The sequence below is a fragment of the Protopterus annectens genome, chromosome 11.part0, assembly GCF_019279795.1.
Source record: "Protopterus annectens isolate FY-2018-M chromosome 11.part0, PAN1.0, whole genome shotgun sequence".
NCBI lineage: Eukaryota > Metazoa > Chordata > Ceratodontiformes > Protopteridae > Protopterus > Protopterus annectens.
The window spans coordinates 207864702-207892536 of record NC_056745.1 but is presented as its reverse complement, the minus strand read 5'-3'; the positions used below and the strand labels follow the sequence as shown (position 1 = coordinate 207892536).

The 27835-nt window shown below is 39.1% G+C and overlaps 1 protein-coding gene across 1 annotated transcript in view; it reads right to left on the bottom strand.

The window, feature by feature from the left end:
- The window catches only part of LOC122814921 (leukotriene A-4 hydrolase-like), a 403509-nt gene that overhangs the window by 85568 nt on the left and 290106 nt on the right, over positions 1-27835 (bottom strand). Inside the window, exons 15-16 of the mRNA XM_044087185.1 lie at positions 22355-22409; positions 709-804 (exon numbers count right to left, since the gene is read on the bottom strand). Of these exons, the coding sequence (XP_043943120.1) occupies positions 709-804; positions 22355-22409 (151 nt within the window). The remainder of the gene's footprint in view (positions 1-708; positions 805-22354; positions 22410-27835) is intronic.

The following is a 27835-nucleotide window of genomic DNA, read 5'->3' as shown; positions in this document are numbered from 1 at the left end:
TTTATGACATCACAAATTTCTTTCTTTTCTTAAATGTGTTAAAATTAAACTCCATGCATTTTGGTACTGCAGTCTCATGGTCAGACAGACAGCAATCATAGACAATATTTATATGATACAGTGATTTCTACTACGACCCAAGCATGACAAAACATGCTGTCATCATTTAGGTAATTACGGCAACAGAGAATTCAAGCAAAAGTGCTAAATCTAAAAAATCAAAGGGAGAGAGCAAGGCATGAATAGCCATTTCTACTAGATGTAACAAATCAGGTGATTACAGAAGGAAAAATTAAACAGCAGTGGTATCCCCTCAGTTTTATGAAGCAGTTGATAACACAGCCAACGTAAAAGGCCACCACCCACACTTCCCAACTGGAAATGTTCTGAAGTAATGTTCTAATATGTAGGATGACTACATATTCTATTTTTATTCATACACAAGACATTAAAACATCTGTTGTTTCAGGCAGTTTCAACACATTACATTCTGATGCCTATGCCAAGTACCACATGCACCAAGCAAAATAAATAGAACCCATACTGAATGGTGAAAACTTACTCAAACATGATTTAGCAACAGAGCCAAATGATTCCGTAATGTAAACCACATTTTAAGGAACTGATATCCCTGGTTATTTATTGCTAAATTTCTTATTGTGCAACTAACAAACCTCATCTGAGGCTAGAACATTACTTTCAGCCTACCTCTATCAAAAGCAGTGCCAGAAGCTCTATTAGCTGATGAGATGACATATCCTTGATATCTGCCGCACTGAAGGATTCCAAATCAGATGTTTTGGCCTATAAAAAAGTACATAAAATAAACATATGCATTGTACTGACCTGGTTAACACAATACCTAATTTCCAGTTGCCTCTTGAAAAAGGGCCACTAGAGCTGACAAAACAGACAATATAGTACCTCCATACATTTTTAACTGCATTTTAAAAATAAAGTAGGGCAGCACCTAACCAAACTTCTGTTGTGGACAGGAGGCTCAGATACCTGTCCTTCTGAATGTATTTGCTTTAACTCTGTTTCACAGAAACTGCACTACAGTAAATTATTAGTTTTCGTTTTACAACATGTAGTAACAAGCACTTTTAGCCTTTGTATTGATCATATTGTTAATTATTCATGAATCTTTGAGTCACAAGCTCATTTGTCACGTCTGCCATATCATCTCTCTTCACAAAGCGTTGTCAGACATTGCCATAATATGTACAGAAGAAATTAATACTGCTGTGGCCTGAAGGAGGTCTAATGCCTGCTACATGAGAAGTCCTTGATGATTAGGGGTTACAGTAAACTTTTCTTTGCATGCTCTTACTCTGCAGACCACTCCTTCACCGAGAGATTATCAAGTTATAAGAACAAAAGGGAGGTGAAGGGGGGGGGGGGGTAAAGGAAGCCAGAAAAATCCTATCTTCCAAACATTGCCCTATCAATGTAATAAACGTCCAGACTATAATGTTAGGTATGGGTGCTCAACCAGGTGATGGTGGTGCGGGTCTCCTGGATGGAAGTAAACCTAAAACATGCAACAAAAGCAGCTACTGCTGTGACTGTATGATCATTAACAAGAATCAAAAGGGCTGTTTCTACAAAGAACTAACATTTACTAATTCGGTTAGGTAGCCAAACCAATAGTTTTCCTGACTGCTGATTTACCCTCAAGTCCCGTCACAAAAAAGATTAAGTTGCTTATTGCTGTGCAGCAGGACAATACACGGGAAATAATAATTAACAGTCCTCCTGCCATCAACTCTGTTACTATGTCTCCATCTTCTAGTGTGTTTTGGAGGATGTACACTAGCAAATGAATGCTTTGATTCATGGTATATACCAACACAACCTTAAGAGAAAAATATTGGGTTCCTGCACAAAAAAATCAGGTCCTTGTGAATAACCAAGACAGGTTCCTTTGACCAGAAGGCATGACATTCTTAAATATGTCTAATCCCATGACATTTACCAAGAACACAGTTTTCTAATGCACATGTTTCAACTGCACTCAGACCACACTATTAAACAGAACTAAAGTCACATGAATAAGCAGCAAGTTTATGTCAAAGTGCCAGATACCAGAAGTTTCAGGGATAGGAAAGCCGGAGCAAGCCTAGGGAGGGGCATGTACTACAGCTGCCCAAGTCAGTGACGGCTGCCCTTTGTCCCAGATGTGAAGAAGCAAGCATGCATGCATGGACATGAGGGACCACTAGTAGTCCCTTCAGTGATACAGGTAAGTACATCACCACCACCAGGGAGGGGTTACGGCCTTACCACAAAATGGTCTCACTGCCTCACTACAGATAACAGCACAAATGCCCTGATGTCTGCCTCAATGATAGCTCCCTGTACATACTCTTGACTTAGCAGATATAATGATAAACTGCGCTGCCAAGGAACAACTGTACCAAGTACCATTAGTGAAGGCTAGATAATCTGTCAGGCAGAAGGGAAATGAAAAACATTTTCTGAGTCACAACCTTGCTATCCAACAGACTATGAAAAGTTAAAATGACAAGACAGGTGGACTTTAACATTACAACATAGCAAATCTTGCCTTGAAAGAAGTAATAAAGAATACAAAATAAATTCTGACTCGCAAGAAATTTATCCACATCTCTGGATCCAGTCCAGAAAGCCAATCACTTCCATTTTGAGGATTTGGAAACTATGGTAAAACCCGTCACCAGTGATACTTTACACACTTCTTCTGTAGCACAAAACATATTACCACCATGCTTTGGGGACCAAGCATGCATGTGTAAAATTCTGGTATTCACAGGTGGAAAAACTCATAATGTAGTCCAAAAGATCTTAACAAAAATGCCAAGAGTGATTACAGTGTAATCATAGACAGCTGCTGGAATAAGGAGAACTTGAATTTGCATGGGTCAATCACAACCATCTCTACTTGGTCCTTTTGAGCTCCACAGTCTGAAGGAAAGGAAGATCACAAATGGACTCCCTATCCACAAGAGAGTATTGCATCTAAATGGAATGTGACAGCATCAAACTGTACTGTGCACCACAGAGATGAAACAGCTTCGCTAGGAACTCCTATTCATACTCCAAGTATTATAAATACGGAAAAGATATCTGCAAGATTGCTGAAAAGCTATGGTATTATTCCATAAAAAAAAAGTCTAGTACCAAGGTCCAGCTCTAAATAACCATAAATATGCATAACCAATTTTGAGCCTTGCCATATATGTCAATGATGAACAACAGAGTGGTACTCTCTGCCCTGATACTGCAAAATGTCTCAAAGTTTTTGGTACAGCTATGAGCGGTAGGACACTAATGTGCAATTTCTGCTACACAGATGACTACATTTCCTGCACAGCATACGACTCTGACTCTAGACGTGCTCCCAAACAAAGTAATAATACATCTAGGAAAAGACCCAGTCTGGATAAGGAAGTTTGAAAGCCATCCACTTCAGAAGGTTTGCAACATGCATTCACCCCCTACCAGTCTCTCAGACTCAAGATAGCTGCAGGAATTTACCAAGTGGCGGTTCAAGATCAATAACAGATACTAGTGTCAGTTATTTTTAATTGTAATGGGGATACTAATGTAAATAGGGGCTTCTGTTTATTCTTTTTTTGTTTCTTTCTCCCTTCTCTCTTTCTCCTTGTTTAGTTTTAAGAAATGTAGGTATTGCAATGTAAAACAAAACACAAAAGACAAAAAACAAAGGCAATCTGGTTAAGACAGCATGCATGGTAGAATGATTTGTGTTAAGGCCTTTAGATTTATACAGTAACAAGTTTTGACAGAAAGCAAGTAAATGAAAATGAATATTGAATTTTATGTCTTTTTTTCTAATAAACAGTCCTGTATCTGGTTTTCATGTAGCTAGCAAACAATATGATAAAAATAAATGGCTTGGAGAAAATGTTTTTTGAAAGCATTCAAGTGTTTTCCCAGGTGGAAGAGCTACAAAGACAAGGCAAAACCAGACAGCACTTAATAGAATCACAGGCTCTACCATGCGTCTTAGCATGGATAAGCATTGTTTCTGTTAAGCTCGAGTCTGTGTGTGTGACTGTCAGTTTGGAACGTATGTTCCTATTAAGGGGTAAAACTTCAATATTTGAATATGCACATAGTTTTGTGTGCTATTAAGTTAGTAGGTTTTAGGGGGTATTGTGTGCGATTGTGTGCATGTGTGTATGTGTATTTTTATTTGAGGGTTTTCAATAAAACAAAAAAAGTTCTGCAAGATGTAACATAGGCTCAAATGGAGATGACAAGAAACAGTTGTATAAAAGATTAACCTGCCAAAGAGTGCATGCATGTAACACAAAAGCTCGAACTAGACACTTAAAAAGCCATTATACATAAAAGGTGGGAATAATAATCCCTCTAGAATATTATTTTTTCTATAATATCTTAAAACATTAATGATCTCACAGATAAATCCAAAAAAGAAAGAGTAGGGAACTATATGCTACAGGAGACATACTCGGAAAGAACTGAACATGTGAAATTGATAAAAAAGAAGTTATGTTTTACCATAACGTTCCATCTGTGTTGTTGATCTTCATTCATTCATCACTGATGAGTTATCAGTTCTGTTCTCAGAACCGAGTCGGCCTTATACCAAGCTCGCACCAGCCAAAAACTCTCGAGCTAAACTTTTACCCATAGTACCCTTCTCCTTGTTACCTCGTATCGAGTTCACCCGTAATTAGTAAAGCAGAGGCCATCTCTGAGCAAGAACCCTAATTCAAGAGTTGGACCCAAGATATCTCCCAGGAGCCTCTACGAGGTGGAAGGAGGGTGGGACGTGATGAATGAATGAAGATCAACAACACAGATGGATTGTTATGGTAAGACATAACTTCTTTATCTGATGTTGTTAATCTTCATTCCATTCATCACTGATGGGACAGAGTCCCCAGCTACCTTGTGTCACTTGGGCGGCCCTTATGGAAGAATATTCCTGTGCACCATTGAGCCAAATGAAGCTCTGCCCCAGGAGACCAGATCCAATTTGTAGTGAGTGATAAAGGTATGAGGAGTAGCCCATGTAGATGCTGCACAGATGTCATCCATGGAAGCTCTAGAATGGAACGCTACAGAAGTTGCCATTGATCTGGTGAAATGAGCTTTTATTTTCTGTAGTATAGACTCTCTCGTGGTGATAAATGAAAATTATACAGTCTCTAAGCCACTTAGATAAGGTCACTTTAGAAAATGACTTTCCCAATTTTTAGACCAGAGAAAGATATAAATAACTGGTCTGATTTGCGGTTCCTAAGTAAAATCTCAATTGTCTGTGGACATCAAGTAAATGTAAACAATACTCTCCTTTGTTTGAAAATTTAGGAAAGAAGACTGGTAGGTCAATAGTCTGATTAATAGAGAACTCAGAGATTACTTTAGGAAGGAAGGAAGGGGTGGTCCGTAGTGATACTTTGTCCTTATGGAAAATCAAATAAGGATGCTTCATGCAAAGAGCCTGGAGCTCGGAAAGTGTCTGGCCAATATAATGGCCACCAGGAAAAAAAGATTCCCAAGACAGAAACTTGATGTCACAAGTGGCTTCAGGCTCAAAGAGAGGCAGTGTTAAAGATTGTAAGACTAGTGTGAGACTCCATGGTTCTCTGGGCTGCTTAATTGGAGGTCTAGAGTGATAGAGTCTTTTCAAAAAGGTTTTGCTTAGGCGATGTGAAATTAAGGAGGAGTCACAAAAACCATTATTAAAGTTTGAAACGGCAGCTAAATGAACTTGTATAGTTGATGCTGCGGCACCCTCTTCAAAGAAGTTTGATAAGTACTTTAGTATGGCAGAGACCGATGCGGAGTATGCATCTAGTTTTCTCTGTCTAGACCAAACTGAAAATCTTTTCCAAGACTGATTTTCCAAGTTTCCTGGTGGATGGTTTATGCAAAATTAGGATAATGCCAAGTACAGGAGAGGAGAGATTATTTTGCCTGATGATCATTGGAAGTGGAGAAGCCAATCTGTGTGCTTGAGGCTGGTCACGTTCAGATGGCTCAATCCTTGGAGGTGAGAAATCAGATCTGGAGTTGGATCCAGGATCCATGGTCGGCAAAGTAGGTGAGAACGGAGAAAGGGAAACCATACCTGTCTAGGCCAATAAGGTGCTATATGGATCACTTAGTTTTTCAACCGAAGAGCTTTCTTCACGAATTGAAGAATCAGAGGCATGGGGGGATAGGCATATAGAAGTCCAGTGGGCCAATCGTGGATTAGAGCGTCCCACGGGGATTCCCCCTGCGAGGGAATTAGGGCGAAGTAATTGCTCCATTTGCGGTTTGACAGGGAGGCGAATACATCACAGCAAGGCTGGCCCCAAAAGCTGAAATTCTTTGCCACTATGTTGGAGTTGAGGGACCACTTGAGAGGCAGGAGAATGCATCTGCTCAACTTGCTTGCAATCACGTTGGAATTCCCTGGGATATGCACTGCTATCAGGAAGTGGTTGGAAGCTATCACCCATTGCCAAACTCTCATGGCCTCTCAACATAGGGGGCAGGACTTGGTTCCTCCTTGTTTGTTGATATACCAAACTACTGACATGTTGTCTGATTGGATAGCAACTGTTCCCAAAGGAAGGGCAGACTGGAATGCCTGCAATGCCAAAAGCACTGCCCTCAGTTCTAGAACGTTTATATGCAGATTGGCCTCTATATAGGACCATGTGCCTTGGACCGTCATTCCCAGAAAATGCCCCCTCTCACCCTATTAGGGAAACGTCTGTGGTCACAGTGGCGCTGGGCTGAGAAGGGTGGAAGGGTCAACTCCAAAGTTCTGTCTCTGACTTCATCCACCAAGTTAGGTCTTGTTTGCATCGATTTGTTATTCAAATCTGGAAAGACAAAGGATGACTGTTTTGATACCATTGGGTTAGTAAAAGCCATTGTAGGAGTCTCATGTGAAACCATGCAAGGAGTATTATTGATATTGATGCTGCCATTGAACCCAACACAGCTGCAGGACCTCTCGAGCTGAAACCATGTTGTGGCAGAGTATCACTCGGAGCTGGATCCTTAGTCTTTGTAACCTGTGATCTGGGAGAGAATAAGCAAGAACAGGCATTGAAAATCACCCCTATAAATTCCAAAGATTGGGTTCGAGTCAAATTGGATTTCTCCCAGTTTATAGTGATTCCTAGAAGATTTGCCAAAGGGGGGGGTGTAATACAAGGATGTTACCAGTTAGGGCAAAGAACTAGAAGGAAAAGTACCAACAATGGTACTAGGAGATTACCACAGTGGGTAGGAAAAAAGGGTGTACCAGCAACAGTACAAAGATTACCAAATGGTAGTTTGACAGAAAAGTTTTGAAAGAGAGGGCAGAAACTTAGCGATAGTTTTAAAAGGGTAGAAACAAGTAAAATAACAGTTGAATAAAAGTATCAAGACTTTCCAATAAGCAATATATATCAAAAAATATAAGACTTAGCTGAGAGCTGGCTTGAATGCGGCAAATGAGAACTGAGGTAACAGGGAGAAGGGTACTATGGGTAAAAGCTTAGCTCAAGAGTTTTTGGCTGGTGTGAGCTTGGTACAAGGCCGACTTGGTTCTGAGGACGGAACAGATAACCCATCAGTGATTAATGGAATGAAGATTAACAATATCAGATGAAAGGTTTTCAGGATGGTTATTCAGCTGAATACCTGGGGCAAAGGAAGAAGGGAGGAGTACTTAATATTAATTGCAAGAGGAGCTCAAACAGTAATAGACGAAAAAAAAAGACAATAATGGTAGATTTGTAGTGCTAAGGGGATACTGGCAAGGGAGGAGGATTACACTGGCATGTATTTATATTCCACCGAAAACTGCTATTACAGAGCTAAAGAGAATACTGGGAGAAATGATCAGTTTTCACCAACGAATATTACTTACACGTGGGGAATGGAATTTGATTTGCAACAGTGAAGATGTGTCTGGGGGTCCAGAAAGGAAAATACAACACAGGAGGGTAGATTTTTAAAGAGATTTTTAAAGAAATTGATGAAAATATATGGCATGGAAGATGTGAATTCAGTACTAGGAATCAGAGTGAATTTACATATTTCCCAAGATACAAAAACTGGGCCAGGCTAGACAGAATTTACATTTCACAGGAGTATGTGCATTTAACTGAAGGTCTTGATATGCACCCGATAACTATTTCAGATCATGCACCAATAACTAAAATAAAACCACAGGGTAATGAAATAAAAATGAGACACTGGCACGTTACCCCATCTGTTGAAAAGAGAGGGAATTAAGGAATGGGTAGAAGACATTATTCAGGAGCTATTACAGAGGATAGAAACTTCTGAAATTATAGCTAGGGAGTGGGTTAAAAGTAAAATGGAACTTAAAAATAGGGTGGAAATAAAAGAAAGGGAGCTATGATTAAGAAGTAATGAGAATTATTTAAAGGGCCTGACAAATGTTAAAGGATTGCAGAATTGGGGAAATCTCACAGAACAAGAAGAGGATCAACTGCAGAATGCTAGGCAGAAAATAAGGGATTACCTCGATAATATGCAAGAGTTTAGAAAGACTGCTATTAAGCAACTGTTTTTTGATAATAACTCTACAGCACAAAAGCTTTTAGCTCAATGACTAAAGACAAGAGAAAGTAGAAAGGACTGTCACCAAGCATATTACATGGAAGATAACTAGGGATCCCATAGAAGTATTAGACATATTTTGTAAATTCTATGAAAGTATGTATAAAGCAGAGAAATATGCAAATCAAGAAAAGGTACAAATGGAAACGTTTATGGAGGAATTAAGCATACAGAGGCTAGAAGGAGAGCAAGCTCAATTACTAACAGGACAGGAGAAGAGGAGATAAAAATGTTGATGTATAACCAAGCTACAGAAAGTCCCCCAGGATTAGAAGGTATTCCTGTGGAAGTTTGAAAGTTAGGAGTGAAAAAAAAAGAAGAAGGTCTGGAAGGTTTTGTTTAACAGTATTTTAAGAGAAGTACCAACATCCTGGAAGAAAGTGGTAGTAGCTGTAATACCTAAAGAGGGTAAAGATCCATCATTTATGCCCATTTCAATACTAAACCACAATTATAAAGTGTTGATGTCTATAATGGCAAAAGTGATGCCAAAATTGATAGATATGGATCAATGTGGTTTTGTGGAGGGGAGGCAAACATTTGATAACATAAATAGAACAGTGATGACCCAGAAGGAAGCAGAATGTAAGAAAATACCACTGTTGCTGGTGGGTCTTGATGCAGAGAAAGCATTTGACAAAGTAAACTCGGATTACCCAACATGGTTTTCGTCCATCACACAGCACCACCACTGCCCTAATCTCCTTCATGGACACTGTGTCCAAATCCACTGACTCTGGTAAAATCACTTCTGTCTTATGACTAGACCTATTAAAGGCATTTGACACAGTGTACCACAACAAACGTCTTCATCAGCTATCCATTATAGGCTGCACCCCACTACCCCTTCAATGATTTGCAAGCTACCTATCCAACTGCCAATAGTGCATCAAACGGCAGAATAAATTATCCCAATATCAAACCAACATAGCTGGGGTGTCACAAGGGTCCACACTTGGACCCTTACTCTTCAATGTTTTCACCCACAACCTTCATACCTCAACATGCCTTAGCTCCATTATCCAGTAAGCAGATGACACTATCATAATTTCCTCCTCCAGTAACATACAACAACTCCAGCAACTCACCCAAGCCACCTTCACCTCAATAGAGACATGGCTGAGAGAAGCCCAGCTACTTTTAAATCCTAAAAAAACAAAACTCCCGCTTTTCTCAACAAAACCAATCTCATCTAACTTTAAAGTATTCCCACAGGATAACACAGAAATTGAAACAGTTCCCACGGCTAAGCTTCTAGGTGTAACCATAGATAACAAACTAACGTTTGAACACCACATCTGCAATAGCATTACAAAAAACACATCCAACACTCTACAGACAAAAAACTTTCTTGGATAGCTCCACCAGAAAAGCCCCAGCCAATACCCATTTGCTTCCCTCACTCTTATATGCAGCCCCCTTATACACCAATTTACAATCTTCTCTTAAAAACAAGCTCCAATCCTGCTACCATAAAACTGCAATTTGCCACAGGTTACCCCTACCATTCTCGCCACTGCCTAGCTCTGAAAGAACTAAATTGGCTCTAACTCACACAACACCCAAGCCTAGTACAGCTATCTTCTCTACATAAAATGATATATACACTTGATAGCTGCCCAGCCCTCAAATCTGTTCTAAAACCCTACATACCTACAAGAGCCCTCTGCTCTGAAAACAAACAACTCCTAACAGTCTACATTCCAAACAAAAGAGATGGACAGTGTCTATGCTCTCATGCCACCACCAAGCTCTGGAACTCTCTGCCAACAGACATCAGTATCACTGAGAGCTTTAACGACTTCAAACACACCCTAAAAAAACATTTTCTATGTCATCAGACCTGTCCCTGCTTTTTACCTAATAGGTGAACTCCATTCACTCTCTAGGGACTTTCTTTCGATCCCTAAAATAGGAATTTCATCTATTAACCACTAGCATATTGGACTAACAGACCTTCCATATTTCTACATCCTTAACTTTCCCATCCTTCTAAGCATCTAATTGCATCCAATGTTCTGATTCTCACTCGTTACCTTACTCCTACCTGATGTGTATATAAAAATAGAGTTTGCAATCTACCTCTTCACTTTAATTTAGTACAAGCTTTATTACTGTATCTACCTCTCTGTACTCATTTTGTATTTATTACTGCATCCATCTCTCTGTACTTATTTAGTATTCAAATATTATTAATGCGTGCTTAATGCTTGTTTTTTTATTTTCTTCATGTAAATTGTCTTAACTTTCATGTGTCATTTGGAGCTTTTTTCCCTGATCCTCCAGTGAAAATGGGTTCCTGACCCAGTCGGACTTTCCCGGTAAATAAATGTTAAAATAAATTAAAAAATTTATGAGCAGAGCAATAGAAGCATTTGCATTCCCCGATAAAACTACAAGGTTGATTAGGAAGACACATGAAAGATCAGAGGGAAAGATTAAAGTGGGTGGGGTCCCCTCTGACAATCTTTGCTTAGGCAGAGGAACAAAGCAGGGATGTCCTCTCTCCCCTTTGTTATTTGCATTATATTTAGAACCACTGGCAAAGAAAATAAGGGACTCAAATTCAAGGACATAAGTGGTATGGTAGTCAAGAAAAGCTGGCTCAGTTTGCAGATAACATTATTTTATACCTGACGAAACCAGAAAGGCACATTACAGTGTTGTGGAACATACTGAGACAGTTTCAGACCTTTTCGGGATACAAAGTTAATGAAGCTAAAATAAAAGCAATAGCGGTGCGATAAGTACCCACATACGGACTAGTTCAGCAATATCCCTATTTATGGGGACGTAATAAAATGAAATATTTAGGAGGATGGATTAAAAATTATACTGGTATGGTAGCTAAGGATATGTGGGAAGAGACTAAACAAAAGATAATACAAAAACTGAGAAAATGGAAGCTCTGTTGTATGGGTATTGATAGTAACATACAAGCAGTTAAAATGTTTTCAGTCCCTTTAGTCTTATACACTGGTCAGGCATATTTTTATCCACCAGAAAAGAAGTTGTGGATAGCAATTAATAAAGAGCTGAAGGATTTTATCTGGGAGGGGAAGACAGCAAAAGGCAAGTGGGATAATCTTATTCTTCCAATAGAACAGGGCAGATTGGGATCACCTGACTTGAAACGGTATTTCACAGCAACACAGTTAAGTCTCCTATACATACCACAGGCAGAAAATTATAATTCAAAGTGGAAAGAGGTAAAGACGAAACAGGGGGAAGCTCAACAGGGAAAGACTGTGATTTTGGATGCAGACCTTTAAGTAGAACAACAATAATCATACAGATTATTATATTCATAAAGCAACTGAAGGTCTTCTAAGAACTAAGCCTATGCAAGAATGGAGAAAGGAGAGTCTGCCGATAGGGATGACTACAATTAAGGATATAGACAACTGGTAAGAGTGCAGGAATATACTGGAGAAAACTGGCAGAGGAACTAAGGTCTTCTTTCGGCTTTTCCCGGTTAGGGGTCGCCACAGCAGAACTCTGGTCCGCTAATGATTGGCAGTAGATTTTTACGTACTGGCTTGCCGGGCCTAACGCACAACTTTCAATGAAGGAACGCCCATTCACGCATGTCACCACACAGAAGACGCTCTAACTGAGAATCGAACGGGCAACGTCTAACTGTGAGGCGACAATGCTACTGGAAGAAAATAACTAGAGGGGGAAAGTAACAGAATGGAAAGACACCAATAACCTATTTGGATTGCAGGCTAAAGACTGCCTTCCGTATCAAGGATTGATATTAAAGAATAGGCAAAGAAAAATAAATCAGGGGGGTCCTAAATGAAAGACCAGCACTGGTACAGTTTTTAGTAGAATCTAGAACAAAAGTTGCCATTAAAAAAGGAATAATTAGTACAGCATATAAAATATTGCGTAATTATAAAAATCAATCAAAGGAGGTTAGGAAGGACTAGGAAGAGAGATTAAATAAGCACTTCAAAAAGAAACAATGGGAAGTGTTTACACAGGTATTTTTATACTCCAAGCACACTTCAAAGAATTTTTCCTCATGTAGACAGCAAATACTGGAGGTGTGATGGGGCAGAAACAGGTAACTGGGAACATATTTTCTGGGAGTGTAATGAGTTGGTAGACTTTAAAGTTTCCCCTGTAGACTGCTCTGTTGTTGATGCTGGGTGAGCAGGTTGGAGTGACTAGGGAAATGATTTTTTGAGCTATAATACAAACTCGGAATTGCCTAGACATAGTAAGGTCTTGTTGAGTCTAATTATGATGGCTGCCAAAAAAGCAATTACTAGAAAATGGAACTCAAAGTCTAAACCAACTTTACTAGAAGTAATATAGTAGCCGAGATAAAACAACTGGAATTGAGATCTTTAGAAAAGGGTAGAAGCAAACTACATAGGAACCAATGGGAAGTGTGGGATCAATACATGCAGAGGAGAAATCAGGTTAAAAAGAAAGCAAGATTTGAAGGAGCTATGTAATGGGTGACTAAATTACTTGATATGTTAAAAGTGATGTATATTTGCAGCTACAGTTGTGTTGGCACTGTTTGGGTTTGAAATGTATAATGTTTGCAACTGCAGTTGTGTCGTTATGGTTTATTGTCATTAATGTGACATGGCCTATGTCATACATGATAATTTAATAAAGATGTTTCTTGTTTAAAAAAAAAAGAAAAGGAAAAAAAAAAACAGAAACTAGTGAGAGCACCTCATTCTCAGTTTCATGGAAACTGTTCAAATGGCAGTTGCCATAACACAGGGGCTCTGAAGATAAGAGTAAGCTGAAGATTGTCTTCTGGTGAGCCAACTGGCAATGCAGCTGAATCTGGGGCATCTGGTCCTGAAGCAGAAAGACCCAGGGCTGTAGGGAGTTTTGCATGAGAATAAAGAAGGTTGTGGCCTGTGAAAGGATCGGCTGAGAGCTCTGGAAGTTCATTCTGATCCTACACAATTTTAAGAGGTCAGAATGATGCACTGATTAACTTGACCTTCTGGTGCAAGAGATAAACCAGCTAGTCATACAGAGAAGATGCTTAGTCTCCTACTCCACCTTAATGCATGATAACCCTAACCCTAGTATGTAGTTTACCTTACAAAAGCCCTTTCCATAACACTACCACTGCACAAGACAGCTCCGATACTCACAACCCCCACACACACACTAAATATCATAACCAAAAACACTCATCATTCACACACACACACACACACACACACACACACACACACACACACACACACACACACACACACAAACACACACACACACACACACACACACACACACAAACACACACAAACACACAAACACACACACTAAATCTATTCCCTTTTCCAACATTAAGCCTAAAAAGTTCACATGCTCTAAATCCCCTTACCTCAACCCTAAAACATTCACATTGGCACTCACACTTACTCTATCCCCTTACCTAATCCTTACCCTAACCCTAAAACATGCACACAGTAGCACACAACCTCTCTGCCCCAATACGTACCTTTGCCATCCAATTGGAAGTTGCCCACAACAGAGTTCACACAAATGGCCCCTCACTCAACACATAAAAGAGTTCAATTTTATCACACAAATTCCATCCACATTTTTAGCTAAGCTTGTAAGGGGCTCAGGGCCATTAGCCAAATAACCTCCTATGATCCTATAAAACAAAGTTCATCCCTGCCCACATTCAAGCGCAACTTGGATCTATGGATGGGAAACAGAAAATTTATGTCAGGATTGTTTCCTGTTCTAGTAATGGACAGAGGCAGATCCTAAATGCTTTATCCCACACATTGCCCCCCCTCAAATTATCAACAGTATGAGCCCAGTCATTGTCATTAGGGGTAATATACAATTCTCAACCATGAGATGGGTAAGATCAATCTTTAACCAAATCAGATAGCGTAATTCGAGCACAAGAACGGAAACTGGCTAAGCTTAAAACAGCTCGCAAGGGCAGCTAGCCCAGTACTTACCTATGAACAAATGAGTGTTGTCCAAGAATCATTCCTCTTGGTTTCAACATACTCAGAGTAGAAAAGAAACACAAAAGGGTAGAAGGAGTAGGCATAATTTACAAAAACATGATAAAACTCACCTCACTCTACCTCAGTTTCCCAAAATTCCATCAGACCATACTACTAACCAAACTTAAAATTAACCACAGAAAAAAACACTCATCACAGCCCTATATATCCCACTAGATAATAATATTGCTACAGCTGAGAATATCCTTCATCACAAAACATTCTCTTTAGGACATGTTTGATACAATCCACTAGGAAGCATTCATTTTAGGAGATCTTAAAACCGACTGGCAACACACCTTAATAAGGGCAACATCAAAGATTCAATAAAATTATATGGATTCAACAGCTTTGAAATTACACCACCACTACCACCAGGCCTAACAAAAACAATCCTAGATTGGAGTCTAACTAGCCTAACAAAATAAAATCTTGTGGTTGTTTGCTAGACACTATTAGCAACCACCTTCTAACCAATGCCATAATTGAACATTATAACCTACCTATACAGGTAATCTATAAATCAAAATACGCAACCTAAATTTGACAAAAAATAATTCATCTCAACGCTGTCCTTTTGCAAAGTGAAATATATTAAGAACTATGCCTTGGACAAAGTATGTCTCTCATTTCAATGAAACTTTTCTGAAAAATTTATTTCTTTAGCCCCTATAAGAACAAAAAGGGTAAAATTAAACACACTTCCACGGCTTTCAAAAGAGACCAAACAGCTCATGCAGCATGGAAGGAATGGTACAAAAACAAAGCGAAATGTTACTTTCAAAAGTGTGGACATCCTAGAAACCCCAACAAAGAACACGTCAAACAAGAAAAGAAAAAACTTATTGCGTCAGTCTCCAACAAAATCACCAAAGTAATCCCTAACTTTTATGGGCATCCCTAAAAAAAGGCTACTACACTCAGGCCATACAACCAAACCTCCCCTTCGACCTCTAATAATAAAGACTTCACTGCCACTCATTTTTTAGATAGATTCCTGATCGATGACCACACCGCTCCCCCTGCCATTTCCCACCACACCTGAGAATCATTTACAGTTACCCTTCACGCTGTTCCTATCACTACTGTACGAAAGTTACTAAGCAAAATAAAACCAGCTACTCCTAGAAGCTGACAGCCTTCCTACAGATTTCCTAAAAATTGTGACAGATTAATTTAACCTTCCCAGTCCAACTGATCAATAACTGAAAACTATGTCCATGGAAAAAAATCCTTTAAAATCCAACTTCACAAAGGTGGTACATCAACTGCGTTTACTAACTAATGACTCAATGCAATCATGTCACCTCTTCCAAACATACTAGAGAAATGCATTCAGGTACAGCTCATGCAAATTTAACCAAATCTCCTTTCCAAAACCCAACATATTTCAGACTTACCCAAAGTACTACAACTGCTCTTAATTTCACTCGCAATAACTCGAGTAAAAATGAAGGCAACTTAGTATCCTCGCTTTTTTTTCACTAATCCACATCATCTGATACAGCACCCAGCAAACGGCCTCATTCAGCCTCACTCTTGCTTTATTTTCCTGCTTACACTGGTACCTTTTCCGGTCACCAACAAGCAGTTAAATAGTAAGATCATCTCACACCATTCCAAAGGGTCCCTTGTTGGCATTACCCAAGGCTTTATGCACGCCCCCCACTTACCATTTTCACAAAATCTTCACTGTCACCATACTAACTACTTGGGTATAATATGCAAATGATTTAATCTTTATCTGCTCTGCGTCTTCCCGAGCTAAATCTCAGATCACCAAAGACTCCTTCAATGCTACTGAATCACAGCTTAATTACTTCTCAACCCCAGTAAAAGCAAATGTATGCTCTTCATCCCCAAATGATTCCTTAACCAGAAGCATGCATCTCACATCACCTCCTGCAATAGCACACTCAAAACAGCAAGCCAAACTAAACTACTAGGAGTCATAACCAATGACAGCCTTAAGTGTAATCACAACATACAAGACATTAACCTTAAAAATGTGGCTCTGTATTTGACAGACAATGCAAGGACTACTTTAGTCACAGCAGACCTTCTTCTGACACTGTCATATGCTTCTCCTATTCTCTGCACTTATTATGAATATAAATTGGCCATAGGCTACTGTAAAGTATCTAAACTTGAAACCAATCTTTCTTACAAAGCAATAAAAAGTCATCTGGCTCAAACTCAAAATAAACTTAATTACTCAGAACTAATCACTGCTCAGAACTTCTTATCCTTTCCTCATAAATGCCCAGCTACAGTACTACTCACCTACTAGAGACCTTCTCTCTGGCAATAAAGTCCTAATAGCCATCACGACACTGTAGGAAATTCCCACTTCTCCTATTGTGTGTGTCAAAACTATGGAATAACATTCCTACTCATATTAATCAGGTAAAACGGCTTTAGAATCTTGGTCAAACAGCATCTAAACCAGGGGTCTGCAACCTGCGGCTCTAGAGCCACACGTGGCTCTTCCACCCCTCTGCAGTGGCTCCCTGTAGCTTTGAAAAATAATGGCCACTCTACTGCACAACACACAGACACACACACAGACACACACACAGACACACACACACACAGAGTGATTGAGTGACGGACTTTAAATATTCCTCTTACAAACTTAGAAACTTGCTAGAATAACAAGGTTTCTGTTGCCATGCATTCCACACACACTGAAAGCGACTGAGTGACCCCCTGGTAGCAGCAGCATCTCCTGAAAGGTTTCCATACCTCTCAAAGTCTTACCACAAGAAAACTGAACAGAGCCACAAATAAAGTGGAACAAATGAACAAAAATAAGGACAGACTAAATATTGCTCTTACAAACTTGCTAGAATACCATGGTTTCCGCTAACATGCATTTTCCACACACACACACACACACACACACACACACACACACACACACACACACACACACACTCACTTACTTCTCAACTGTGCAGATGTCTGCAGAATGTCCTGACTTTTGCCTCATATTTTTTGTCGGTTTCTCATAAAATTGTGGTTTTCTGGGAAATCATCGAGGGCTGAAGTCAGAAAAAATACAGTCATTTGAGTTTCAGACTTCATACCCTTCAGATTAATGCAAAAATATGTGGTTATTCTATCAACTTTCTAAGTTTGTAAGAGCAATATTTAAAAAGTGGCCCTATTTTGGGCCTTTGTGCCCCATTATTTATGGCTTTGTCCAGCTTTCTTGTTCTAAGAGGTTGAGATATCACACACACACACCCACACACACACAGTGATCGAGCAATCCCAACAATAAGTCTGATTGTGTTGTTCAAGATTGTGTAAATTATCTTGGTTTGGGCAACAATGGCAGAGTGGAGAAAGTAAATTCATGAACTATATAATGACCGCTCTTTCCAAGGCAACTATGTGTTGTTCTGTGAAAAGATGAGAGTTCATGTAGCATGGAGGAAAGATAAGACATTTTACTGAATTTTGTCACATATGAACATTAAAAGACGGTATAGGGGAGGGTCTATCTGTGGGCCAAGAGACTGCAACTGCTGAGCAGCCTCAAACAGTACTGATAGATAGCTCACCTTCCAGTTTAGTGAAACCTTTACTAGACATGCAGTGGTACCAAACAGCAGTGTTTTAGTTAATGCTTGGTTCTTCTGAGAAGAACCACTGAACGATGGCAAGGAGGCAGGGATGTCCCAAGTAATGATCAAGAAGGTGTGGGATGGGGCTGGTCAGTTTTTAGATGTGCAAGTTCAACCACGTGTAAATAGGCTAGAAGGAAAGGATAATGCAGAATAATACAATGAATAAAGTGCGCAAAGAGGCAAAACCCTGCTAAACTTCTGCAAAGGGGGAAGGTGCACTCAGTAGTTTGTCTCCACCCTGTAGGCAGGGCTAGACAGGTAACTCAGAACTCAGTTCATGGCATGATAGTCTAAGTCAAAGCTGGTTAAGTTCACATAGCAGAAACAGGTGTGAGCCTAAATCAAAGGCTTTAGCTATGTTCACAGAGAGGATGCCTGTACACGTACCTGAGTTCCTGCCATTATATATAAACCTGACTAAGGAGTGCACAGCACTGAAGCACTAGAAGTCTACATGACCTGCCTATTAAGCTTCTGTACTGTGATATCTGAATATCATTTAGTACCACTCTTGGAAATATTTCCCACATTTCAGTGGTGTTACCACTTTGAAATGGTTAAGTAGCAATTCAAGTGGTTCTACTCCTCACATTTATTTTTTTTCCAATTCATCTGCCACATTATCTGGCTGAATGCAGCCTGTGCATCTGGTTTCTGACAGGTCAATAACATCTTTCTTTTTAATTACTAGGCTTTTATATCCTCCTTATTGCTTACAGAAATTTCTTCTATACTCTTTTGGAATGCAAGCTAAAAATGAAATAGAATAATTTCAAGTACATCACTTATCACTTTGAATGGCAAAACCACTTTAGCTAAATACTCCATTCCCATTTCTGAGTCTTCATTCTCAAAGTCATAAAATGACTTGAACTGGGAGGACAAAAGTCAAAAGTACGGTCATTCTCACTATCACTATCAGATTCTTTACTGTTCTGTTTAGGCTAAGTAGCCCTAGGTTTTGCACTGTAGATTATCAGTTGCATGACACTTTTATACGTTACATGTTTGTTTTTCTATTCTATCATTTTGTCATAACGTACCTCCACTTCACTGGTTTGGCTGACTCTTACTTTACTCTACTTTGCCCAGAATATGACACTCATGTTCCCAGTGCTGCGGCACATATAACACTAAATAATCTTTTACACCTTGTTTTCGTGCTGAGAGCTCTGCCTTTTTTACAGCCCTCATTGTGGGCACTCTGACCCAACAGTCCTGATCTTTAAACATACTACTCCCGAGGTCACACCAATACAAAGGAAGGGAGTAATTGTGTTTCTCTCGTCTCAGGGTAGATGTGACTTCAGAGATAGCATATTTAAATATAAGGGGTATAGGGACAGATCTCTCATATCAGGTAAGAATAAAGGAGCACAGCTCCCTGCAGAAACATCTTTAAATGCAATCATTTGGATGATGACTGTGTGTGATCGACTGTGGTGCTGAGGCAGTGAGGTTAGTAAGATGAGTAGAAATAAGGGAGACACAGGACATTCAAAACAGACCAGTTTGCTATTTTTTTATTTCACGTCTTACACTTACTTTGTACTGGAGTGCATTTAGTAATAAAGTCATACCACACATTAGAAAATAAATAAAAGTAGTATGTACATATCATTTATTTTCTTAAAGTCTGAAAAAAATAACAATTACACAATACAATTTCACAGTAGAATGTCCTAAAGGTTGCTTCTAGAGTGTTACATCCCTTTATATGTCACTTTAACAAGCTATTCCATTTTGATATGATTAACAAAAATCGAAGGTATTCAGACTATTTATGGATTCCTTTGTAATTTGTCGAGGTACAACTCATTATGGAACCAACTCACCGAGTATAACTGGTCAGGAAATCAACCTGACAAAAAAATGAAAGTTAGTTTTTTTTTTTTTTTTTTTTTTTTTTTGAAAGAGTGGTAAAATCCACCTGCACCCATTTAAATTTGTTTAATCTTGAATGTATGTTTGACAAACACAAAGAAGGGAGAAATTTCATACAAAGTTGCCATTAGACAACACTCAGAAACTGTACTGAAAGTGACGTCCATTGGAAAACTGATAAGGGAGTTCAACTTTGTTGAGTTGTGCTTGTCAAATTGGCTCCTCATGCTGTGTGTACTCAATGAGTAGTAGAGACACTGTACGTATTATTATAGCAGCGTATCTCCCAGTCGACATTTGGATAAAGCCACCCATCAGAATACGGCTGGAAAGTGTCTGGCTTATGGCCAGGATAACGTCTCATGTTTGACTAAGGACAGAGGTGGTGATCTGCATCACTCAAATGGATGTGTTACAGTTCATTTTAACAACAAAATAAAGCACTTCAGAAATTACCTGTGACTTGCTGGCAAGAGATTTTCGCATACAGAGATTTCTTTATCAAACCAGCAACAGGCTCACAGAATAAGTTCTTCCACGCTAGCTGCATTGTTATTCAAACACAGAGCATAGAGCAAAACCACTTTCATCTCTTGCTTTAGTTAAATTTAGTTTGAGATACTGCACAGTGAAATGATTGTTACATTTTCCACGGATAGCAAAAAAAAAAATCTTGATGCTGGATTACACTGCACGATTCAAGAGCAGGCTTTTATTACAGGGCAAAACTTCAGTCTACAGGTAGAGTTTGTTTCATTTCTGACTACTTTAGGCCTATTCCACAGAAACATTAGCAGAGAAGCTTATCTGTAAATACAGGTCTTGGAAAAAAAAAAGAGTGGTAGGGGAAACTTCAGAAAACTGTTACTTTCACTGCAATTACATTTTCCCGGCTACATTTTCCAGAAAACTGACTGATGCAGGTACCTCCATTAGAAACCACAGTTATCTCTGTTGAAATGCTAACAAGGATTTAAGGCAGTTTTGGGTCCAAGGCAGGTAAAGCCAGTTGTCTACTACCTCCTTTACCACACAGGATCACTGATGGGATAACTTCTCACTGGGTCCTGTTAAAAGTGTAAAGACTACAATGTTGACTAACTGTGATAAAAAGGGGTATATACCAATTGAAGACTGCAGTCCCTCAAAGTATCCCCCTTCCTCTGAAATACAGTGATCTCAAGAGTTACTCTGTATAAGTAGCCTATGAAATGCTTTAACGTTATAGTGAGTTTGTTTTCTAAATTGCACTTTATTCTACATAGTTGTGAGACTCACTTACAGTTCTTGCACTTACAGGGAGTTCTGAATGGCGTCAAAAATCACCAACTACAAATGTAAGAAAGCAATCACTACAGCAGGGTGGCAGGAATATACAGAATTAAAAAAATGAATTGAGAATGAAACCTAAAAGATGTCATCCCACTCTTTACCATCACTGTCACTGGTAACTCGACATGAACACCACAAAAAATAAAATGGAGTCATCAGATGCCACCAAACCAGACAGCACCCACTATGTTATTAGAGACCCTGTGCTGCAAGATGCATCTCTGACAATGCAAAATCGAATGGTGCTGCATCAGAAATACTAATTCATTCATTCGTTCATTTTCAAGTACCCACTTTACCCTATTTAAGGTTGTGGGTCTGCTGGAAACATTTCCAGCACTTAAGTACATGGCAGACAGCTAATCCCATAGGAGAAACAATTCCACTGCAGAACACAAGAAAGCACACAGCTAAGTATATAGATGCATGAGCGCACATGCACACATATCCATATGCACAATTTGAAAGATGTCAAATTCATCAACAGGATGCCTTTTGAATGTGGGAAGAAAACTGGCATACAAACAGAAAACTCACTAGAGCACAGGAAGAAGAAGCAGATTCCACACAAAAGGTATGCCAGCTAGTTCAGTTGTGTACATTTTTGAGATATACAACAACTTCCAAAATGCACAAAACCAATGCAACTTGGAACTAGCAGAGGTTTGGAGCTCACTTGCACAACAGAGCATAGCAGCAAAGTAATGAAATCAATGAGGCCTATAAAGAAAACTCTTAATACTGCAAATAAACCCTGACTTGACTTCACTGTTAAGACTTCAATAATACACTTTACAGACTCAATCTCCTCAACTTCTTGTAAAGACTGAAGTAAAATTAACCAAGCTCTCAGTGGATCAATGAAGTGCAACTTACTTTGCTCCATCTCTGGCACAAAGAAATACAGGCATCTGCCAGCGTGGTGTCATATCTGAAAACAACACAAAAGACAAATGTAACACAACTGTCTCTCTGTGGAATCAATTTCATTCTGACCAAATGAAATTCCAAGTAAATTATGGGAAAGTCTTTATCCCACAGCAGAAAAAAACATTCATTTCAAAGACTTCAGAGTAAACTTTGTCATTTAGGACCACACATGTGTAGCTTAAATGAAATTTTGTGTACCAGGTCCTTCTTTAGATTACAAACAGAAAGTAAAACAACACATACAAGTAAAAGAATGAACACAACTAACATATACAAATACTACCTCCCAGTATCCATACAAAAGAGCAGAAAAAATTCCAGCACTTGAATACAGAATAAGTGTACCCTGCCCTAAGTTATAACAACTGCCCCATTTAAATAAATGACACATTACAGATTGCACACTGCCTAAGCTGTCTGTCTAATATTGCACTTGATGGAGCTAATATAAATAAATATTGCACTTACTTGGAATTTGTGTGGTATATATTACACAACAGACTATAGGTATTTGTGAATGTGAACAAAAAAGAAAGAACTGACTTAATGTCCAGTTCTCCGGGATTTATGCCCGAGTTCAGAGGTCTGACCACTGTTAGAGAGAAACTGTTGTTGAAACTGGTAGTCCTACAGTGGATGTTGCGATATCTTCTACCCGATGCCAGATGCTAACAGTCCATGTGCTGGATGCGTGGGGTCTTGTACTATTTTGGTGGCCCTTCTGATGCTTCTTGCAAAGTAAAGTTGTTGCATTGATGGAAGAGTGATACCCATTACCCTCTCTGCGACCCTCACCACTCTCTGCAGTGCCTTGTTTTCCATAGGCTGTACAACTTCCAAGCCACACTGGCCACACTGTGAAGTGATGGTGAGGATACTCTTAATAGCACCTCTACAGAAAGTGGAAAGGATATGAGGCAGGAGCTTAGCTTTCTTCAACCTTCTCAAAAATGAAGGTGTTGGTGTGCTTTTTTGACCAGCTAGCTGGTGTTTCTCGACCACAAGAGATCCTCTGATGTGTGTACTCCTAGGAATTTCGTACACTGAACCCTCACTACATTCTCACCATTGATCATAAGCGCTGAGTGGTTTTTCTTTTTCCTGAAGTCAATGATAATCTCTTTGGTCCTGCTTACATTCAGATCAAGGTTTTTCCCCTTACACCAACTGATCAGCGATACCACCTCCTCTCTGTATGCACTTTCATCCTCCTTTGTGATGAATCCCATGACTGTGGTATCACCAGCAAACCTGATGATATGGTTGGACTCGTGCTTTGCACAGCAGTCGTGGATCACGATGGTGATTAACAGTGGACTGAGAACACATCCCTGTGGAACTCCAGTATTAAAGAAGTGAATTATGCAACACTTACTTCCATCTACTAAAATAATTTTCACTCTCCAAGAAAAATTCACAGTCTTTGGTCATTAAATATGCTTATTTCAAAACACTCTTAGGTCAGCTATCTATATAACCAAGCAAATAGGAAATCCCACATGTTAAGAAAACTTAACCCCCCCCCCTTTCAGAGGCTCATTCAGAACACAAAGAAACATTAAACAAAATTATGAGATCAAGTCACATTTTACCTATATTGTCTAGCAAAAGGGTTGATTACATTTTAATCCCTTTTAACTAAGGTTGCCACCTCTCAGTTTGTTCTCCCCTGGACTACCCAGAAATGGAGACCTTCTATGGTTCTCCAGTATTGGAGGCAAATGCTCTGGTTCTTGAATCTTCTCAAGCACCACTTAGGTGTTTCTGTGTTTTTACATCCTCAGAAGCGCTCATTTATGATATCAGTGCATTTACTCCACTTACACAGAATGCTGAAAATAAGCAAACACTGCTACACGCTATGAACCCACCTCTCCTTGTTGATGACTGGTTGAGAGGCTCATCTGCTCAGAAAAGAAGAAACAATGCTGAGAAACGCATGGAGTTTAAAGAAAACATGGTGGCTAGGGGCTCTTGATTTGTGTCGTGTTTTCTTTTAAAAGATCTATACAATTTTCTGTATGTCAAAAGTTACACTGCCTAAAACTTTCCTGGATAACAGGAATAATTTTAATTTATTTAGCATGTTTTGCATAGGTCATATGTAACTCTATTGTATGGCATTGATTAATTGCATACATCTCAATTTTTTTGCTTAAGAATTCTGGACAAAGCTAAGAACAGTAGTAGGACAAATGCCCCAAATCAAGTACAGTCTTTAAGTATTATTCCAATTCTGTTAAAAAGTTTAAAAAAGCAACATGTATTATCAGTATATTTTCTGAATGACAAGAAAAATAAAACACCGACTACTGACATCATACCTCTCAACCTCTTTGCGCAAAACAATCTGGAAAAAGAATAATAGAGGGACAAGGGCCTAGAAATAGGAACAGGTTTTAAATAACAGGTTTTGCATTACTATTTATGAAGGATATGAAGTCTGAATGTCTGCCATTATGTAGTGATAAATGATTTGCCAGAAAAACATAAAATTTTATCAGAAATATATGAAAAATAAGAAGCAAAAATCTGGACATTCTGGAAAAATCTATACAGTTGAGAAGTATGAGTGGCACTCCAGTAAGTGTAATCCCTAGCAGTTTACCAGAAAATCAAAATTTCACAATGGAGGACAAAAATATAGTTAGGAATGTTCTGCAAAATTAGTGATAGCAGAGAGATAAGACTGTGTTCCTCAGTGATTTACCAGACACTCAAAATTTGTGCAAGGGACAGAGGAAAATATGAGGCAAAATCAGACACTTGAGAGCTTTGCATTTGACCAGTTTAAGAGAGACTACCATAGTTCTTAACTACTTTGTTTAGTAGTTCAAAGTTCCAACATAAAGACAATGTTATAATATTATTCTAGTTCATTTAAGTTAATAGAAAAAACAGTTTGAACCAAAAACTTTTTCTGAACAATAAAAAGTAAACCATTGCTAAGGTTTGGATTATTTCCTGACTGTAATCGTAAGTACTTTAACAGAAAATCAAACATTTTATCAAGGGAAGGGTAAAATCAGAGAGAGTTGAGAGGTAGAGACCCAAATGTGATGTGGCAACTGTTAGCATGGCTACGATTTCTTCTCTGATGGAATGACTGTGGCTTCTCTGCTCCTGCCTCTGTACGCGGGGAAGTATACTTTTTACAAGTAGCAGCATGTGCTTTAATTCGCAGCAAAAAGTAGAGAGAGAGGGCAGGAGCATGAACTGCACGCTGCAGTACTCAGCAGCTACATTTCAGAAGGATCTCTACTGCTGTTTGAAAGGGCAGTGAGAATATGACATTTTTAATTGATCATTTCGGAGAGATCAAGAAGGCTATGATTTAACCCCTGCTATTTGTTTACTGTGAAGCAACCACTGATTTGTCATGGCAATGTGTTGTGTTTGTTGAAACTAGTACAAAAAACGTAATTGCAATGGAGTGTGTCTGTATGTATACGCATGCCTGTAGCAGGTATTGAACAGGAACCAGCTGGCCATAATTTATTTCACTTTCCATCATCAGTAATGCAAACTAAGTGGCTACTTTTGGTGGTCTGGGCAGGATGTGTGGGAATGGAACACATCATTGGTACAGTGGCGTAGCAAGTAGTGTCATCATCTCATAGCTCGTCTCCCTGGTTGAATTCTTGGCTGGGGCTCCTTCTGAGTCTAAAGTCTGCATATCCCATCTCTGTCCTTCCAATTTGCCTGTAGATAATCGTGCAGTGAGTGCGTGTGCACATGTGCCCATCTTGTGACAAACCTGCCTTTACATGGGCAATGCCAGTATGTGTACATGTCAAAAATAATATTGGCTGGCACAAAGAAGGCATAAAATGCATCACAGAACATCTACACTCTCAGAGCTACTAGAGGAGCATCACCCCTAGCTATACAAATGACAAAATAGGTGCATATGCCATGGCCACAGAAGGTTGCTATAGTTTGTTTGGGTGCTGGGGATACTGTAGCCATTATTTCTTTAATTTTCCTCAAAGTCAAATATCAAAGGAATGCACAGAAGTTCACAACAGCTTGTGTATTGGCTGAGGGCAGTCTGGTAATTATTTCTTTATTTTCTCCTCAAAAATCACATTTCAGACACCTCAGATGTGTGCACAGCACAGAAGGTCACTACAGCTTGTGTCGGGCCAGTGTACTATCTAAGAGCAACAAGTCAGAGTGCATAACTGTAAGCATTATTATTTCATTTTCTCCACAACTGAAATTAGATGTATACATAGGTGGCCATCTTATGAGAGTGAGGAAAATAGTCACGCTACATACGTACATCTGACAACAACAAGTAGATCTATGCAGCTGATGTCCTCTATCTGCTCTTTCATTTTTATCCCAATCTAAAACAGGGGGTATACAGAAAGAGACTATATTCTTCTCTTTTAGAAGGGGTACAGAGGAAGGCAAGCAACCCAGATATTGTTTAAGTCCCTCACAAACATTTTCTGTTTATTTGTGACTACTGTTTTGTCAGCTTTGAACAATAAGTTTAGGACACAAATTATTTCTTTCTTAAAAGAAAAAAAAAAGTCAGTTTCTTTTCTAAGAAATTATTTTTTGTTCAGGCCACCATTAGGTCTTTTATGCAATAGTCTGAGAAGCACAGAAAGTCCTGAACTGTGAGAAGAAAGCTTTTCATCAAAGAGCAAAGAAAAAAAGTTTTTATTTCAATCATGCTTAAATATTTTCAGTTGCACTTACTGTGACCTATGTGGGGATACTAGTCTTTGTACTCCTCTTCGTTTTCTGGGTTTTAGCCTAAAGAGTTATCTGTCTGCCCTTTTTTTTTTAAGTTTGTTCTGGGACCTTGCAGCTTCATTTGCAGTTTTGGAAGAATTGTGAATTACTGCGAGATCTGAGTATCATTTATATACTGTACTCAGGGTTGCCAGGCGTCCCTATTTGAGTGGGACTGTCCCGGGATCAGCAGCCCGATCCAGAGTCCCGCACACTGCCAGTTAAAATCCTGGTGAAACTGCCTTCGCTTTGTTTTTTTTTTTGATTGGCTCATGTACCGGCATATGGGCCAATCAAAAAAAAATTGCAAAGCGAAGCCACTTCTGTTTAATGCGGAACTGCCTGATGTTCCGCACTGAACAGAAGACGCTCTGCTGTGCAATTTTTTGATTGGCTCGTATACCAGCATGCAGGCCAATCAAAAATCACAAAACAGAGCTACTTCTGTTTAATGCAGAACTACCTGATGTTCCACATTAAAGTGAAAAGCTGTAGCAAACCATCATACATTAAAGCATGCTTTCCACATGAACAGTATGATCTCATAATTTTGCCACCCTTCAACAGACAGGAATTTCTGCATATTCATTCATATCATCTCTTTGTTTTTTTTTTTTTTGTTTTTTTTGTTTGTCCTCACTTCACTTGGCAACCCTCACTGTGCTGCACTTCTGTATC